This window comes from Nannospalax galili, unplaced genomic scaffold (genome assembly GCF_000622305.1).
Source record: "Nannospalax galili isolate Female #2095 unplaced genomic scaffold, S.galili_v1.0 scaffold859, whole genome shotgun sequence".
NCBI lineage: Eukaryota > Metazoa > Chordata > Mammalia > Rodentia > Spalacidae > Nannospalax > Nannospalax galili.
In genome coordinates this window covers 496,538-515,527 of record NW_008342889.1, presented here as the reverse complement: position 1 = coordinate 515,527, position 18,990 = coordinate 496,538, and the positions used below count along the sequence as shown (strand labels likewise).

Here is an 18,990-nt window from a genome sequence, read left to right as displayed (position 1 = left end):
ATCTTAGGTGGGTTTCCTAAGCATTGTTGGATGGCTGCTATTATGGGGAAAAAGGAAAGAGGGAAATTATGCTTTTCCTGGATTTCTTTTTTATGAGCCAGATATGTAATGTTAGTCCAGACCTCTGGATCAGAAATGTCTGCTGACAGGATCCAGGGTGCAAATTGATATACTTCATTCCAAAATTTTGAGCTTTCTTTTTGGGAGATCTTAAGTCCTCTTTATTTAAGCAGGGTTTTAAGGGAGCGAATTTGGAGTTTTTTTCTGGCATGATGCTGAATTACCCATTACAAAAGAAAAATAGTGTTGTCTAGCACTTAATGTTCCTGGAGCAGTCTGACACCAGGGGATTGGAATGCTCTGACAGGCACAAGCCTAGCTGCAGATTTAAAGTCTACAGGAAAAAAAAATGGCTTTTTTAAATCTTTTGTTTGTTTATACAGCGTGAGCCACCTTGAACTTACAAGTGCTCCACAGGGGCTAGTTAATTTAAATTCTCACCTAACTGGTTTTAGCTGTGGTTTGAGTGTCCCGGGGGCAAGATAACAAAACCAATTATGGAAGTTTATTTTAGAAGCTGACTTTAAGGCTTATGTGAAGATCCCTTAGCACTTTGGGGATTTTTCTAGCAGTGTTGAGATAGAAAAGTAAGGTGAAGTGATGGTTTCTAAGGGAATGTGCCTGAGATAAAAATGTCAGGTGATTCCACTTAGCCCCCAGCACCAGCCTTCCCGCAGATTTAAGAAACTGGCAACCGTCCTAATGACTCTTAAGTGGTTGTTGCTTTACCAGGTTTTTGTATTAGAAAGATGTATAGATAGAAGGTCTTTTCTCTACACCCGTGCAGGCAGTTGGAGTCCGTTAAGGGGGCAAAGAGCCTTCAGCTGACATCAAGGAGCAGCCTTGACCAGAAAGCTTCAGTTGCTACTTTGTCATTAACGTTCTCACGTGAAGACCTAGACTGAAAATACAAAGAGGAAAATAGAAGAGACTGCCAGGCCCCACGAGTGGGGTGGCTTGGAGGCACAGCTGCCTTTTAATCTCCTAATGGGAGATGAAAGAAAGAGAGATTTCCAATCCCGCTAAGGTGGGGATGGCTTAAAGGCAAAGCTGCCTTTTAATCTCCTGATGGGAGATGAAGGAAAAAGAGATTTCCGATGCTCTCCTGGTTGGAGAGATACTCACGAGTTCTGCGTTTCAGGGGGCACCAGCTGCTGGCTGGCATGGAGTTCAGAGGCTCTCACGTTGGGCACCAGCTGCTGGCTGGCGCGTGGGTCAGCTGCACGTTCCAGGAGCCGCACATTCGGGCACCAGCTGCTGGCTGGCAGGGCTCTGCTGCGCATTCCAGGAGCCCCACGTTGGGCACCAGCTGTTGTTGTGTGTGTCGGTCCGTGGTCATGTGCTGCTGGGCGCTGGCTCTACTCTCCATGGCTGGAAGTGCAGGCGGGGCTCAGCAGACCAGCAAGCCCGTGCCGGGTGCTGGCGAGTGCAGACTCCGCGGCGGGCTGCAAGCTGCCTGGCGGGTTTGGGGCCAAGCTGTGTGACGCCCCCTCTGTGCATGTGATCCGTTGGCCACGGGATCACGAGGGGAGGTGCAGGAATGGCGAAAGCAAGAACTTCGTGAGTGGTTGTTGACAGAAGGACAGCCCCTTCCGGGAAGACTGAATCACAGGCTGGTAACACAGGATACAACTCCAGACAAGTTCAGTGATACAGCTTCAGTTTATTCAGTGATTCAACTACAGTTTATTCAGTGATTCAGCTTTGCTTTATTGGGGTGAAACCAGAAGATTTATAGTGTGGAGGCAGTAGCAAAAGCCTCAGTTGATAGGTGCTCCTAGGATGCCCCATTTACATGTGGCAGTGAGCTTCTATCAGGCTGTCAGACAATGCCTGATTAAAACCTGGTAGCTCCTATGCCAGAGGTCAGGTATTTGTGATGGGCACTTCAAAGGTGAGCCAGGAAGGAGAGCAAAAGGCACCCTGCTGGAAAGGGGAGTCTCTGCATAAAAATGCCGAGCCCCTTAGGCTATCCAGACATGGAGAGACTGTGACCCAAACAGCAGGGGTCCCCAACAGTGGTCATGCTGTCCCAAACCAGAGATCGGACAAACCGGCCGCGCAACTCCCCTGAGGGGAACTTTCTCTGCAGGCTCTTCTGAACTCTATCTATAAAGGAGGGGAGGTCCTCCAAGGCCTTTTGAGTAATCCCAGATATGGGTGATTTGGTAGGTCCTTTATTTAGCTTTCTCTAGGCAGCTAATCCTATAGCCTGAACCTGGTTTTAGTGTTTGGCCAAACAGAGTTATTATCTAGTTTTTAGTGAGGCCAGGAAGTGGTGCACAAGGATTTTAGGCATTTTGCCCTGATTGTGCCTGACAGTTTTAGTTGCTTTAAGGATTAAAGAAGATAAGCAAGAGGTGTGAGACCTGGAGACTTTGAGTGCTTGGTTCCCATAGCAATGGATTATGTGGAAAGCAAAGAGGAGTTAAAGACCTCAGCAGGTGGGTAGGGGAACAAAGAGGATCTTTTGCCCTGAGGGAACAGAGGTGGAGTCAGGAGTCAGAGTGGGAAGGAGTAACGTACAGGGGAGAGAGAGAGAGAGAGAGAGAGAGAGAGAGGAGAAAGCAGGAAGAGAAAGGTTTGGCTTAGGTCACGTAAAAACGAGAGCGAGAAGAATCGGGCAACAAAAGAAAAGCATCCTTTTCTTCTGTTGTGTATTCGAGCTAAATTCCCGAACCCAGGGCAGCATCCTGCATTCACTGGGGAGGGGAAATATGAGTGTGTGTTGTGCATGTCATTGCCAGTGAACACAGCATCCTGTAGTCAAAGGCAGGGCAGAACCTCACACACAGGTGTGCTTTCGAGCAAGTAAAATGAGGAGAGGTTCTGCAACGTGGTGCTCAACCAGCCAGTAGATGGAGCCAAAGTACAAGGAAACAAGGTAGTGGGCCCGATGGGGAGAGAAATCCTAGATGAAACTCAGAGTAGCCAGTAAACAGAGGGGGAGGTGAGTTTTGGGGAAAAATCAAGCAGGGGGAAGCAGGAAAAGCAGGGCTTGTAAACCTGGCTCTGTTCCGTCTGCCAGCCAGGATCTGGGTCTGGAAGTGTTTACTTTTTTGTCCTCTTAAGATAAGGGAAAAGCTGCTGTGCCAAACAGCTCTTAAAATCTCTGGTTAACAGGTAGAATCTGGTTGTTTTTGGAGATCAGAGGAAAGGCAGGCTACTTCTTAGCAGAGTCTCTTTTTCTTGACTTTAAAGGCTATCAGCTCTTTTTTTTTTTCTTTTTATATACGAGGGAGGGGCAGAGGGAGCCTGGAATGGATTGGTCTGAGAGTCTGCCTGGGTGGGGCCCTTGCAGGGCCAAGGGGAACTCCCAAAAGGATCAAGGGAGGGGTAGAGGGGCTCAGGACAGTCCAGTGGATCCGTATGGCCTAGGGGCCTAGGATCAGGCTTTGGGCTTAGTGGCATCTCTGGGATTGGTTAGTGGCCTTGGCTGAGGCCCCCACTGCTTTTGATTTTGGAGGGTGAGGGGGGAAGCAGCCTTTTAAGAATGACACTGTGGGGAGCGCTCCCAGAGGGGGGATCTCCCCTTTTTCTACCTGGGCCCACCTGATTAACTTTTCAACTCTATCCCAAGTATCCCAATCAAAGAGATCGCTCTCTGGAAGCCAGGGTGTGATCTTTAGCAAGCATCCCCATGCCTGGAGAGCTTGGCTGTCTGAGAGGTCAAGGCCCCTGGTTTTGAGCAGGACCCTGAGGGAATCTAAAGAGGGGTCAGGCTTAGAACTGGACTTCTCCATAATTTGTGGGGGTACACTCACCTGCAGACCAATTGGCCTGTCAGCAAACTTCGTGATAGGCAGCTCCTCACATGTGGCACCAATCTGTTGGGTGCTCCGAAAGGTACGGCAGAGGGAGAGAGGCCAGGACCAGCCTGGGTTCCTCTCTTGGGGGCTGAGCGGGATGATGAGTGTTGGCGACTCAAAAACCACACCGATTCGGGAGTCTTGTCAAGGCAGGAACTCACTTTATTGCATCAGTCATCAACTTATATAGTTTAAGCAAAAGGGGTATGGAAAAGGGGGTGGGTATAGGAATGTGTCATATGGGGTGAAGACTGTGGGCCACCGGGAATTTACCATGCCAATTGTTGCTGGGCAGAGGCAATCTTAGATAGGGCTCTGCTGAGTCACCTCCTTGAGGAAGTGACAGGCCAGAGACAGGTCGCTAAACTTTAGCCTGGCTTAGAAAATTATATTAGGCCTCATATTCCTCCATGCCGTGTGTATGAGGGTCCCGAAAGCCCAACAGGCTGCCAGTCTTACTTGTCTTATTTTCTATGATCCCTGTTGGGTGTCCTAACTCATTTCAGACTTGCATAAAACCTTCAGCTAATGTGTTACCTAGTGACACATTCAGCATGAATGATAGATTTCTCTACATGACCTTTTTAGTCCAAATGATGCAAAGAATGCTGATGCAATTATGTACATGTGTGTAGAAGCCAATCTAGATAGGCTGACTAGACCTCAGTACATGAACTTATACTGAGGGACTTCTGGGGACACTAATGACACAATAGGCCTTAAAACAAATCACAGAATGTATGAATTCTGGTGGGGGAAGAATGGGAAGGTGCCAGTGGGGAAGGGGGTATAAAAATGATTGAGACTGATGGTGATGTTCTGTATGAAATGCACAAATATTTTATAATTTTTTAAATCAAAGATATCAGTCACAGTTACATGGAATAAACTAAAGCTTAATTAATATTTGGGCTAATGAATTTGAAACTATTATTTCAAAAATGTTGTACAAATTAAATGTTGTAGCATTTGGAAATGACACATTGACAACCTCCTTTGGCTTGGACTAAGTCCTAAAGAAAATCAGGGGTGGAAGGAATCCTAGTATGGGGGGTGAGATCACCCAGTAAGAGCTAAAAGCTGCCTTTGTTCTATTCTCTTTATAAAAATACAGATCTCTGTCTCTCAGCACAGACATGGGAGCCTCCTCCAAGATGCTGGTGGTCCTGCTCATAGTGGCCTTGCTGGCACTGAGAGCATGAAGCTCAAATGAAGGTATGAAATTGGGGAGGAAGTGACACTGTGACTTCTGGACTCAGCAAACACAGTGAGCCATCTTTCTGGCCTTAATGTCTCTTTCTTTAATTACTCCAGTTCAATATTTACACCTACTTCCATCATTGATAAGTCTGGGGTAATATAACATAAAATGAATTCATGAAGAAAAAGCATAAGAATATGAACATATGACAATGAAATTCCCTGAACTTTAATGAATATTAGAAATAATGTCTGACAGATTCTAAGGAGAGACAAAAGTGTCCGTAAAATATTGCTCACTACTTTTTCAACCGTATGACCCAAGGATAAGATTTCACTTAGAAGATGTGTGAATTGGGGTTAAAATCATCATAGCTAATGCTCCTCTTCTCTGTGCTTACTTCCTAGATGCCATTTATGATGACTCTTCAGTCTAGCTACCAGGTAATAACAAATTCATCCAGTGTGAGTGAACCTGCTGTTTCCTTCACAACTTGAATTATTCAGTTCTATGAGGTCTCTTTAGTATTTTATGTTTTAAGAAATCGTTGAGAGGCAGTTTCCCTAGAGATATAGAGAAACCTTCCCTAACATTGATGCTGGGGTCTAGAGCAGAACACCCATCTAGGTTGGTAGGAGCAAGGCTGTGCTGAAAGCAGGAGAATTCAGACTCTTACCAAGATAGAAGCACCTGCCAGAAACATGAGCACACTGGAAGAGCCCTGATTCAGACTCCTTGAGGGCAGCATAAGTTGTTCAAAGAATTACTTCTTCCCATTCATTCTTTGTTGACTCACTTGATTTTTTGTGAAACACATCAAAATGTGAGTCTCTGTCTCCCCTCTTTATGAATGTTGTATTAATGGCTGATGAACATTTACAACAATATTCCCATAACCTGAGTGGAACATCTTGTGTTTTTTTTCCTACTATCCCTTTCTTTTTCTCTAAATAGTTCTAAGACTCTTAAGACCTTGATATTTTGTCAATATAGAGCTTTGTTATCATGACTTTGATTCAAGCCAGTTTCGAAGAAGTGTCAGTAAAATTACCTTCCCTTTGCTCCACATATGTCATGGGAAATGTCTTCTGAATTTTAATCTGCACAAACCTTTTTGTGGAACAAATTTAAGAACAGCTATTTTTTCAGGAGTTGGTACGTACAAATAACCATATGACATACATAAACATTAAGGAGACTTTTTTTCTTGAAGAATCCAGGGAGGAGAAAATTTGGGCAGTAGAGAGGGAGGTTCAGGGTAGAGATGTGTAAGTGCTTCTACTGTGATATAGACCCAAACAGGAGGAAAGAAACCAAACCAGGGGCCTGGTCATGAAGAGGAAAATTCACAGGAGGATCCAGCACAGCAAGAAGGCAGTGAGAAGGGTCCTCAGCCCAGAAACCAGGGCTCCACCCCAACAGGGAGGCCAGCAGGGCCCTCCCTGTCCTGGAAACCAGCAAGGCCCACCCCAACAAGAAGACCCTGAACAACCAAGTTACCTGTGGACATTTGCTCTATAACCAACAGGTTCCACAGCAGTGAAAAGTAATTCAATCCCCCCCCCATTTTATTCCAGAGATGTCCCAAGAATAAACCAATATTTCTTACGGCAATGATCATTAATTTATCCAAAACTTGAAATGCCTCTGTATTCCTAAATTCCAGGATTGACTGTGGTTTAAATTCACCCCTTATCAAATACATTAACTCGAACATTATTGAAATCCAAGTTACTGTAAGAAATCCTCTCAGAATGTGCTCAAATTAAGTCAAAACTTTCTTCTCCCTAAACTTTGTTTGTTTTTTCAGAACATGAATGGGAAGACACTAGTCATAGTTGTGGAACATGTTTCATGACTGTACCTTCAACATTCCAATAAAAGAATTAGCACGAAGTTAGAATGTCATGTTTCTTTTTCTGTGTCTGAATGAGACAGAAATTTGGGTGCTATGGACACATAAAGAAATCAAAGACCCCTTCGTAGAGCTGTTTGGCAAGGTATTTTCCCCCTCGACCTAACACCAACTCTCCTATGAGAAATCCCATTGTTCCCAGGGTTTACTCAGGTACTCTGTACAGCTGTGCTGGGCATGAACAAACAGTAGGATACCATATACTTATGGTAATAAGGGAGGCTGCACGGAGATAGGGTTTTCTAGATCAAACTATATAAGCAGTGATGCTTTTGTATGTCATGTTCCATTGTTTGACCAGCATTCCAAGCATTACCTATCTAGCTATGCATGGAGAAAATGCTTTATTTCTTACAGACAGCACTTGCTTGCTCACTTGACAGCTCACTTGAAGAAGCTGGCTTTCTGGAGCTAGCACTCATCTGGTCCTTGCAGTTCTGGCCAGCTCTCACACTTTGACTTGGCCAGTCAGGCAATGGAACAGTATCTTGGGGACACAGTGTCCACCTTTATTGCCCCTATTTTTTCAGGAAAATTTTTTTGCTGAGATCTTCTAGGCAAATGTAATTTGGAATATTTTGAGCATACTTTAGGATAGTCTTGCAATCTTAGTTAAAGAACGAAAATATGAGTTACTCTCATTGAGAGGACTCCAATTGTACAGCTGTTGATTACCCTTTAGATAACAGTGCCACCAAGGCACTAATAGGGGTAGTTTGCCGTTCTGATCATTATGGTTATTAGGCTTTAGGGCTGGGGTGGACCACTGATTAGTTTCCTTTTCCCTCAGCATCTTGCACAGACAGTATCCTCTAAAACTATGAGAGCTAAAGTTCAGGTAGAAGGCTTCCAGGTCTGTTCCCCACTGCATTACTCCAAATCCTGTGTCCAAAGCATGTTCTATCCTCAGCAGTAGGGTCTTCTCTTTCAGTCCTGGGAGCTAACCAAAAGATCTAGCAATATGCTGTGTCCTCTTGGGAGTCTCTTGGACCACTCTGACCAACCACTACAAGGGTTTCTCTCTTTTTTGGATATATATATAATTTTCAGACACTGTATGTGAATTTCTCAATGAATTTCATGGGAACACATTTCCCTCTGTCTTCCCTAGCCTAGAAGATCCATTCATCTCTACTCGCTACACCCCATCCGACCTCGCTCAACCCTCCCCGATCTAAGCATCCCCATTATTCGCACCCTCTTCCCAGTAACACCTGCCTCCTGCCATCCCATGCTACTGAGTTCCTTTTCCCCCTACAGTGGCCCTGTATGTCCTTCCCTCCTCTGCTCCAGGTCAAACTCCACTTTCCCCACCTCACCCCCAATAACATCTTTTCCCTCCTATCCCCTCTTTCTGGTTCTTTCTTTCCCTTTACCTCTGTGTTTACCATTTTCCTGGCTCCTGGTGTTACATCAGGATACATATTCATATCTAAGGGATTGGTGCTATGACCTACAAATGAGAGAGTACATACATTGCTTCTTTTCTGTATTTGTGTTGCTTTGTTAGTGTAACAGTCTCTAGTTTCATCCATTTACCTGCAAATTTCATAATTTCATCTTTTCATATTGCTGAGTTGAACTCCATTGTGTAAATACATTTTCATTACCCTATTTTTAATGGTGTTTTTATTTATTATCAGCATTCATAGACTTGTTGTTCTGGATAGATTCATCTATCAACCTAGCAAACCTTGAAAAAGAAAACCCAATTGAGGAATTTCCTTTATCAGACTGGCCTATGGGCATGTCTGTGAGGCAAACTTCTTGCATGTTGTGTGACGATGGAGGGCCCAGTCCACTGTGAGAGATGCCACCTCTGCCCAGGAGGTCCTGGGTTGTATAAGAGAGTAGGCTGAGGGGCTTCAGTGAGAGCTCAATAATTAAGAGTACTGGTTGCTCTGGTAAAGGACCCGGGTTTGATTCCCAGCACCCAATTGGTGGCTAACAACTGTCTGTAACTCCATTTCCAGAGAATCTGAAGTCTTCTGACCTTCAAGAACATTGCACAACATGTGTGTGTTTACTAACATGGGGGTAATACATTCATACACATAAAAGAAAAACTAATTTAAAAAATAATAACAAATAAAATATTTTGAAAAATAAAGCAGGATTAGCAGAGGCCAATGAAACACGTCAGTAAGCACCACCCTCCATGGTCTCTCTTTTGTTTCTCTCTCCAATTTCCTGTCATGAGTTTCCACCTGACTTCCCTCAAAAATGATCTGTGCCTTCAAACTGTAAGATAAAATAAACCCTTTAAAGTTGGTCTCACAAACTCTTGAATCCAATGTAGAATTTCACTCATTCATATGCCTAGAAGTTTGTTTCTAGGCAAGTCTAGATGCCATCAGCTTAATAATAAATATTAATCATCATGAGTTCCATACACAGAGGAGAAGGAAGACAATATCAATAATGAGATGAAACAAAAACAAAATTTCAGGAAAGAAAAATCATTACTAAATGAGAGCTAAGAAGAAAGTTTATATCAAACAAGATAAACCCGCAAACCTATGATAACTAGAGAGGACAGAGAAAAAAAATCAAAATCAAGGAAAATTAATCATAAAAACAATCAACAAACTGCAGAAATTGGTTAATGTCCTTCATAATAGCAATAAATATAAGTGGCTTCAGTTTTTCAATAAAAAACACAGACTAGCTGAATGAATCAAAAAGTAAAATCCAATTCAACTCTCTGTCAGCAACAAGGAATACTTCATTGGAAACAAAACAGAAACAAAACAAAAACAAAAAAAAACCCCCAAAGATTGACAGTCAAAGGATGGAAGTCAATTTATCAAGTAAATGGAAGTCAAAACAGACAAATAAGCGATGGTAGTTCTTATTATATCTGATAAAGTAGACATCAAACCAAAAATAGAACAGATTTTTTTTCATGCCTGATATTTTCTCTTTTCTCATTAATAACAGTGCACAGTACAAGTCCTTTACCCCAATCTAAATACTTAGTAAAAGATTAATGATAAACCCCGAAAGGCACATAGTGATTTGTTTGACCATGGGGCAGGAGGCTTCATGAGTGGGGAAAGAGGATACAGTGATATTAAAGGGAAGAGGGCATAATGGAAACAGTTAATTAGGATGGGGAATGGAAGCACAAGGTAGAGGAAGGAGTATGGAGAGGGATAATTAACACTAAAGGCCTTTTGAAACTGTCACATGGAAACATACTATAGAGGTCTCTGAAATATATATGCATATTAAAAATAAGCTTCAATGGAGTTGTCCTTGTAACAGGGGGACCATGCCCCTACCAGAACCACAGACTAGTGAATAAATGGCCTCGTTCCAGGAATGGATTTTCTCTTTTGAAGCACTTGACCATGGGTGTCCTATTGTTCCTCAAATAACACCAGCTATTTGCATTGCTTTTGGTTACCTACAAGAACTGATATTAAGACCCTACTGTTAAAAACACTACATATGTGAGTCATAGACAAACAGCAGAATCAGCTGGTACTGACCTTGAACCTTCATCTCTACAGCCTAGCTTTCAAAGTGTTGGATGGTGCTATTCATACTAACATAAAATAAAAGTAATCATCTACCTTACCCAGCTGTGAACCATGGGAGAAGTAGGAATGACTGGCCTGGTAAGACATGCCCACTGGTTAAAGAGTGACACAAATGTTAGCAGAGTAAACAACCACTTCTGTCTGGAATTAGGACCTGCTCTACAAGATGAAGCCCATACCTGTCACTGTTATCAGGACCAAGGACCTGTTGCCAGACAAGCCATATGCTATAAAGGAAAGCTGACTACTATCATCCTGCTAAGTGCACACAGTATTAAACCAACTCCTAACGGTTTATTGTCATTTCCATAGACTAATGCATCTCTCACCTTGCACCAGAGAAGCTTCTATGTGACATAGATGGTGATTAACACAGAGACCCACAACTGGCCAATTGGAAGAAAATAAGAAACTATTTTGTGCTTGGTCCAGCGATATCACATCCTGCCTTCCAAGACTCAAGGATAATTGTGGAAGAGGGGACAGAAATATTGTAATATCCAGAAATTGGAAAAATGTTTAATTTCCAATGGAAGCACTAAAGGCCCCAGATTTTCAAAGCAATCCTGAGTGAAATCAACAATGCTAGAAAGAATACCCTACAAGATTTCAAGCTATCTAACCGAGTTGTCGTAACAAAAACAGCCCTGGCATAACACAGACATGAAAATGAATGTAATACAATAGAAAACCCAAATATTAGCAAACAAAATTTCATCCATCTCAAGTTTGATAAAGATGCCAAAAATACATACGAGAGGAAAGACAGCATCTTCAACAAGTGATGCTGGAAAAACTGAATATGCACAATTAGAAGAATGAAATTAGATATACAGCTAACACCCTGCACAAAAATCAACCCCAAAAGAATCAAAGACCACACTGTAAAACTTAAAATGTTGAAACTTCCAGAAAAAGATATAGGCAGTATCCTACAAGACACAGGTATAGGAAAGGCATTTTGAATAGGACTCCATTTACTCAGGAATGAAGGCCAACAGATGACAATTGGGACCACATAAAGCTAAAAAGGTTCTATACGACAAAGAAAACAATCAAGTGAAGAGGAAGCCCACAGAGTGGAAGAGAGTCTTTCCCAGCTACACTTCTGATAGAGGACTGATTTAGCTATTTTGACTTTAAAAGTTAGTGAGGTCAAGCCCTTCCTCAGAACATCAAGGTGAAGGAAGCAGGCAGAATTCCCCTCACTTAAGCAATAAGTGATGTTCAGAAAGTAGACACACAGGAAAGTAAAGAAGCAAGGCTGTGGCAGGGTGTGGTGGCACACGCCTTTAATCCCAGCTCTTGGAAGGCAGAGGCAGGTGGATCTCTGTGAGTTCAAGGCCAGCCTGGTCTACATAGTGAGTTCCAGGCCAGCTGGGGCTACAGGGAGACCCTGTCTCAAAAAGACTGAATAAAACAAACAAACAACAAAAAAAAGAAGCAAGGCTGTGAAGACTCCGGGTTAAGAGAGGGTTGGGAACAGGTATAGGCTGCATGGGATCCAGAATATCAGCTATAGGGAAGCAGTTTTCTCAGTGTGTTTTAGGCTGCTCTCTTGGAGGCAAGAGAGTGGCTTAACACATCTGAGGGATCAGGTATAATGATCACATCTCCAAGAAAAGCCATGCACTGTTCCACCTAACCCAGGAACAGAATCTGGTTGCGTTTAGGAGGGTTTTGGTTTTTTTTGTCAGAGATACTTATCAATCACTAAGTGGATCTCTGGCCAGAAAACACAAGTACAAAAACCTGAGGTAACATACAAGCCATGCTTAGCAGGGTTAGTCACCTAAGTGAGAGACAGAATCTCACAGTGTTTCAAGAAGGATCTTGGCATAAGCCCTCAGAAATGTGAGGGATGAGGGGACATAGGCAAACTCCACACATAGAGTCATCCTCAGAAAGCTGAAGTGTTTCCCTAAGCTTTTAAGGTTTCAACTAAGGCCAAACTGGAAGTTCTTAGAGGATGTACCAAGAGAGATGAAGTAGAATCAACAGTGGATGGAGGACAACACCTTCGCAAGTCTGCTTAGTCATATTAGCTTTCCTTGGATTTAAATCTTGTACTTGCACAGCAGAGATGACTCAGGGGTTAAGATCACTAGCTGCTCTTGCAAAGGACCCAGGTTCGAATCCCAGCACCCACATGGCGGCTAACAACCATCCATAATTCCAGTTCCAGGGGATACAATTCCCTCTTCTGACCTCTGCGGGCATTGCACGATGTGGATGCACTTACATACATGGAGGCAATACACCTATATGCATAAAATAAAAATTAAGAAAATATTTTAAAAACATTAAATCTTTTTCTCATTTTAAGATCCTGAAGATTAGTTGGACTCTAAATGTGTTGGGAAGTAGAGGGGCAGGGGAGGGAGCTGGGATTCCTGGTTGCCTTTTTTCCTCTTCCCAATGTGACCACATTCAGTAAATTTTCTTTTTCTGCTTTTTGTTATCAACTTAGCTCTTTTAATTGGACTATTGAGGACAGGTGGCCTAGCCTGGCTTTTAGGCCTACCGTTGCCGGTTCTGACCTTAACTCCAGTTTTGTAAGTGACTCTGCTACCCATCACATAGACACAAACTAGGAATTGAATCTTTAAGCTGCATTTCATTTTAAAACTAAGCAGCCTGAGAAGGGAGGATTGTCTTTCACTTCATCATTTGCCAGAAGATTACGCAGAAAGAGAAACCAAAAGCAATCATTCCCAAGTTTAGGCTTGCCTCTTAGGTCAGGTGGCCAGCTTTGTCTCTAGATTTGTGGTGTTAATAGTTTCTTTGCTTACATTTTCCTCCCTGCAGCAGTGTGAGAGTTTCTGAACACCAAGGCTTCTGAGACTTGCATTCCTCCTGAGCCAGCGATTTGGATAAGAACTAGATAGAAGTTTAACTCAGAACAAACCAAGCATTAACAGTATATGCATGCACTTTCTTTCCTACAGCAAAAGGTACAAATGTGTTTTTATAATACGGACTATGCTTTGCTCTTATTACTTCATCCCTCTTAATTTGTGCTTTTATCTGCCCAGAAAAAACTAATAAGCTTAAATGCATGATAGTTCTATATACCATCTTTACTTACACATTTAAACTGTTTATCTTTTACTTATTTTTAAATTTATTTATTTATTGTGTGTATATGTGGGGTAGGCACAAGGGTGCAACACTGCACATGTGGAGGTCAGAGGACAATTTGCAAGAGCTGGTTCTCTTCTTCTACCACATGGGACTCAGGGAACAAACTCAAGTTGTCAGCATTGGGGGAAAGCACCTTTACCCACTGAGTCATCTCATTGGTCTTGAGCAGTGTTTATAAACAATGATAATAATAATGATTTTCATGTTTTGATCTTCCTTTTTGTTTTTTTTTTTGTTTTTTTTTTTTTGATTTATGGGACTTTTTTCAGAAGAAAGCTGATTCTGTGTTATATAGGTTGATCTCAAACCCCTGGGCTCAAGTGGTACCCCTGTCTCAGCCTACAAAAGAGCTTTGACTATAAGCATGTGGACTGTGACCAGAGACTGATTTCTTAATCATGAAATACAGTGTTAAATTTTGTATTTTGTATCCTGTCCACATATATCTGACACTCACATTTCACAACTCAGTTTATTAAATGCAAAATAGTCTCAGAGGGACAAGTGAAATCCATGAAATGGAAACTCATTTGCTTACTAACAAATTGCAAAAAGGCATTTGGTCTGAAAGCACATTCTCTAGACAAGCTAAGTCTTACAGAAGCAAGTGGAGGGGACTCTAGGGAGATGTTTTGGATTCTACCACAAGGCCTTCTTGAGGTAATCTGGTCTTTATTAAAAGAAAGAAAATAAAATCACTCCTCTATGAAGCTGTCAATGCATGAGATACTCCGTAGCGGATAATCCACAGTTCTTATAGCAGAAGCCATCCTGGGGACCGGCATATATGCTAAGTGTAGCAGAAGGCATGCTCCTGTGTGTTGCAATGATTGAATCAGTGCTGGGGATTTTAGGGAATGGATTTATCAGTCTTGTGAACTGCATTAACTGGTTCAAGAATAAGAAGCTCTCTAAGATTGGTTTTATTCTGATTGGCTTGGCAATTTCCAGATTTTTTCTCATATGGATTTTAATTGTAGATGCATATATAAAGATCTTCTTTCCGACTTTGCTTGCCTCTGGCAATCTAATTGGATACATCAGTTATGCATGGATAACTACAAACCACCTGAGTGTCTGGTTTGCCACCATCCTCAACACTTTCTATTTCCTGAAGATAGCGAACTTTTCCCACTACATATTTCTCTGGTTGAAGAGGAGAACTGATAAAGTTTTTATCTTTCTGATGGGGTGCTTGCTTATCTCATGGCTAACATCTTTTCCATTCGTTATAAAGATGATTAAAAATAGTAAAATGAAGCGTAGAAATACAACCTAGGTGAGCTATCTGGGAAAAAGTAAGTTATTTATTGACTATGTTTCTGTCAATATTGGAGTCATTTCCCTCTCTATAATGGCCCTAATTACATGTTTCCTTTTAATCATTTCTCTTTGGAGACACAACAAGCAGATGCAGTCGAGTGTCTCAGGATGCAGAGATCTCAAGACCGAAGCTCACGTGAAGGCCATTAAAGTTTTAATTTCTTTCATCATCCTTTTCATCTTTTATTTTATAGGTATTGTGCTAGAAATTTTTTGCTTATTTGTCCCAGAAAACAAACTGCTATTTATTTTTGGATTGACAACTGCATCCACATACCCCTTCTGTCACTCTTTCATCCTAATTCTAACAAACAACCAGCTGAAGCAAGCCTCTGTGAGAATACTTCAACAATTCTGTGAAAGAGGAAAAGTTCTCAGAGCCACATGCCAGTCTGGCACAGAAATGGATGATCTGGAATAATCCAGTGAGGAAATCCCAGAAGCCCCTTTTCACTGGTACTATGTTCTTCCTTGTGTTTTAGAATTGTTATATATATTTTCGAATTATTATTTGTAGTCTCTCTCTCTCTCTCTCTCTCTCTCTCTCTCTCTCTCTCTCTCGTTTGTGACATGATCATGGGCTGTACAAGCTATGACTCCTGAGTGAAGGTCAGAGGACAGCTTGGGAGTCAGTTCTCCCCCTCTACCTTATTAAGATAGGGTCGTCTTTTGTTTGTGCCAATCAGATGCTCCAGCTTAGCTGGATCCAAAGCTTCCTGGAAGTTCACCTGTTTCTACGCCCCCATCTCACTGTAGTTGTGCTGGAATTACAGATGCATGGTGACATCTTTTTACATGGTTTCCATAAATTGAACTCAGGTCATACATCTTGCACAACCAGCACTTTTACCCACTAAGTTATCTTGGAAGGTCCTTCACCGAATTATGGAACATTATTGAAATCTTCTGCAACTGTATTGAATGAATCCCTGAAAATCCCACTCTTTGATGGGGTTTTGATTAGATGTGCAAACTCAGTGCTTCAGTCAGCCTCTTGACTCTGCAACATATTCCCACACATTTAGCAGAGGAAAAACATCAACCATAGATTATTCCATGTAAAAACATTTATGGCAAGAATAAACGTCTGAAATAAGTTTACATTGTGACTCACTGGCTTCTCCGGAGTGCTGATACCCTTTCCCCAGAAAGATCCAAAGAAAGAGAAACCAAGACACAAAGTTATGCTCAACCTTGACATTCAGAACGTGGAACTGGGAGAAAGAGATGCTTCTGTTGTGCATTTTTGCTTCTTACAAAGTTACTGTTATTTTCATCCATTTCATCTAAAAGCTCTTTTTGGTGTACTAGCCATGGTCATAACAGTGAATACAGCTCTGTGAAAGAGAGTGAGAGGAACAGTCTATCTGGGGAACAAAAGATGAGAGCACTGATTAAATGAGTCCTCATAATCTTCAAATTCAGTGATTTGAAATGCAGCATTCATAGACCAGCTGTAGTTGAGGAAAGATTCAAATGAGGACCGCATCCAAAGGATGTAATACGGTGTCTGACCAAAGTACAAAAGAATGCACCAAGGACAGGATCTGTGTGAAACAGGAAATGTTCTGGCAGGATTTGAAAACCATATGCACGCATGCACATTCATGTTCAGAAACTTTTATTCACAGGCATATATGAACCATTGGTTTTTAAATAGAATTAATTGGAGTGGTATGTGTGTATATGAATTCAGGTGTGTAAATACAGATTTGCACGTGTCTTAGTGCATATGTGGAGATAAGAAAATAACCTCAGGTGTTGGTCCTCACCTTTTGCCTTGTTTGCCACAGACAGGATGTCTTTGTTGTTTGTAAAACTGCATACACCAGGCCAGCTGACTCATGGACCTCCTCCTCATCCCTCTGCCTCCCTTCCCTCAGTAGGAATCCTGTGATTATGGGTTTTGCACTATGTGTCTCGCTTTTACTTTTGTTCTGGGGATTTAAACTTAAATCTTCACACTTGCATGGCAAATGTTTTTACCCACTGATCAAATTCCTCATCTCCTAAATAGAACTTTTATAATCAGCTTAATATTTGAAATGAATGTTTTAGCTGAAAACTGACAATAATGCACTGGTCTTTTACTTATGATCTGATAGATAGAATAGTTGTATATAGAAAGGCTTACCTCATTTTCTATATGAGGTTTTCAGGTCAATACTTTGTATTTTGAAGTAATATGTCTAGAATGGGCAGATCCATAATAAATAAATATAAATAAATAATAAATTTTGAGATCTACAATAGCTCATTTTGCACAAATACAATAATATATTTATCTTTATCATGTTGCTTATATTTAGTTTGGCTCAGTTTATGTTTAATCTGGCTAAGATTGTGAAGCATGAGTATTAACACTTTATCCAACAAATGTTTTGATCACTAACTCTGACATGTTAAATGTATACTACTGCAGAAGGCACCATATAATAGATCATTCACTAAATCCTTATACATGCAGTGTTAGTGATTACTAATTCTAGTAAACGCAAATAGTAATCAACGACTTAGATATTTGTATCTAAAATGTGCTTCCTTGGCAGAGAAGAGTAGAGAAGGTGGCACTGAGGTTAAGATGGTTTAGACTGAGTAAACTGAGTGCAAGGGAAAGAGCAAGGGAGTTCCAGCATGAGAAAGTGAGCAGTGCCCACGGAGGGGGCAGAGGGCATCTCAGGATGTAAATGTTCCCTGTTACCAGTACATAGAGAAAAGGGTTGAAACTAATTTAGAGGAAATTCTAATGGGGAGAAAGTTGGCAAATTCCTTGCAGACCTTGTAAATTTCCTTACGTGAAGTGGAATTAATAACTTGATGGTGAATTAGTATCCATCTTATCCCGATCTTAAATCACTCAGTGCTGTTATTTCCAATAGTGTACTTGTTACAGAAGCGCCCTTTTCTAAAAATATATGCATATTACCTATGACATTAATATTTTGAGTTTATTAGTCGATAGCACATATATTTTATGCATTCTTTTTTTGCTTTCTTCTTAGATTTGGGTCTTACAGTTTTCTTTAAAATTTGTAGTTTATGTTCACAGTAACACTGTGCTATTTTTACACCATCACATTTTTCTTTATTTTCTGTCTGACAATTTATGACGTTTGTAACTTGCATGAGTTCATTATTTATGAATTCTTCTAGTTCTACCTTTAACAATATTAAAGGAGTTTTATTGGTATTTGCTCCTTTTATGTCCATAGGCCTATTTTTACTAAAAATAACATGTTTCAATGAACCTAAAATTAGAAACATAAAGGTAGAAAGGAGAAATTATGAATAATTGTAATATTTAACTAGCCATGATCAATATGTAAATGTTAACAGAGATATATCATAGATGATAGATACAGAGATAATCTGTGATAGCCATAAACAGATAATTGGTACTTTGTTAAAAAAACATCTGTTTGAATTACATTTATATAAATCTGGATGGAGAAGTCTGTTATTTTTAGATAATAGGAGTGTGTGTGATACTGATTTTCTTTATTATGCTTTGTAAATATATCAGATTTATAATCTATGCAATAATTCATAAAAGATCACTAAATGAAAAACATGTATGGTTATATTGTTTAATAACTGAGGAAAATCATTCCCAGTGTGTTCATAGACCAAGTCCTAATGTTAATGTCTGATGCCTTCGTAGGTCTGATTGTCCAATGTGTTCTTTGTACTAGATTTAGATTTTGTTGGCTTGGTTCTCATACATTTTGTGATACTACTTTGAACGCAGCATAATTAGAATTATATCTTTGCTAGGTCTTCAGCTTTGGGTTCACAATATATTCTCCCAGTGTTACAGGGGAACTACCATTGAGAGAATACAATGTGCAAGTACCCCTCTCACCACTCATCAAAGTAAAGCTTCTTTTTGCAGCAGTTGGAGACTGATACAAAGTTCCATAACTGGTTGAACATAGACAATAAGCCACTGTGAGATGCCCAGCTCTAAGTGAAGCAGTTACAATACAACCTCTA

The 18,990-nt window shown here is 41.0% G+C and overlaps 1 protein-coding gene across 1 annotated transcript; it reads left to right on the top strand.

Moving 5' to 3' along the window:
* The first annotated feature begins 14,461 nt into the window (after positions 1-14,461).
* LOC103738762 (taste receptor type 2 member 105-like) lies at positions 14,462-15,418 on the top strand. The gene is given in 1 exon segment (XM_008838885.1): positions 14,462-15,418. A coding segment is annotated over 1 exon segment (957 nt).
* The last annotated feature ends 3,572 nt before the right edge of the window (positions 15,419-18,990 follow it).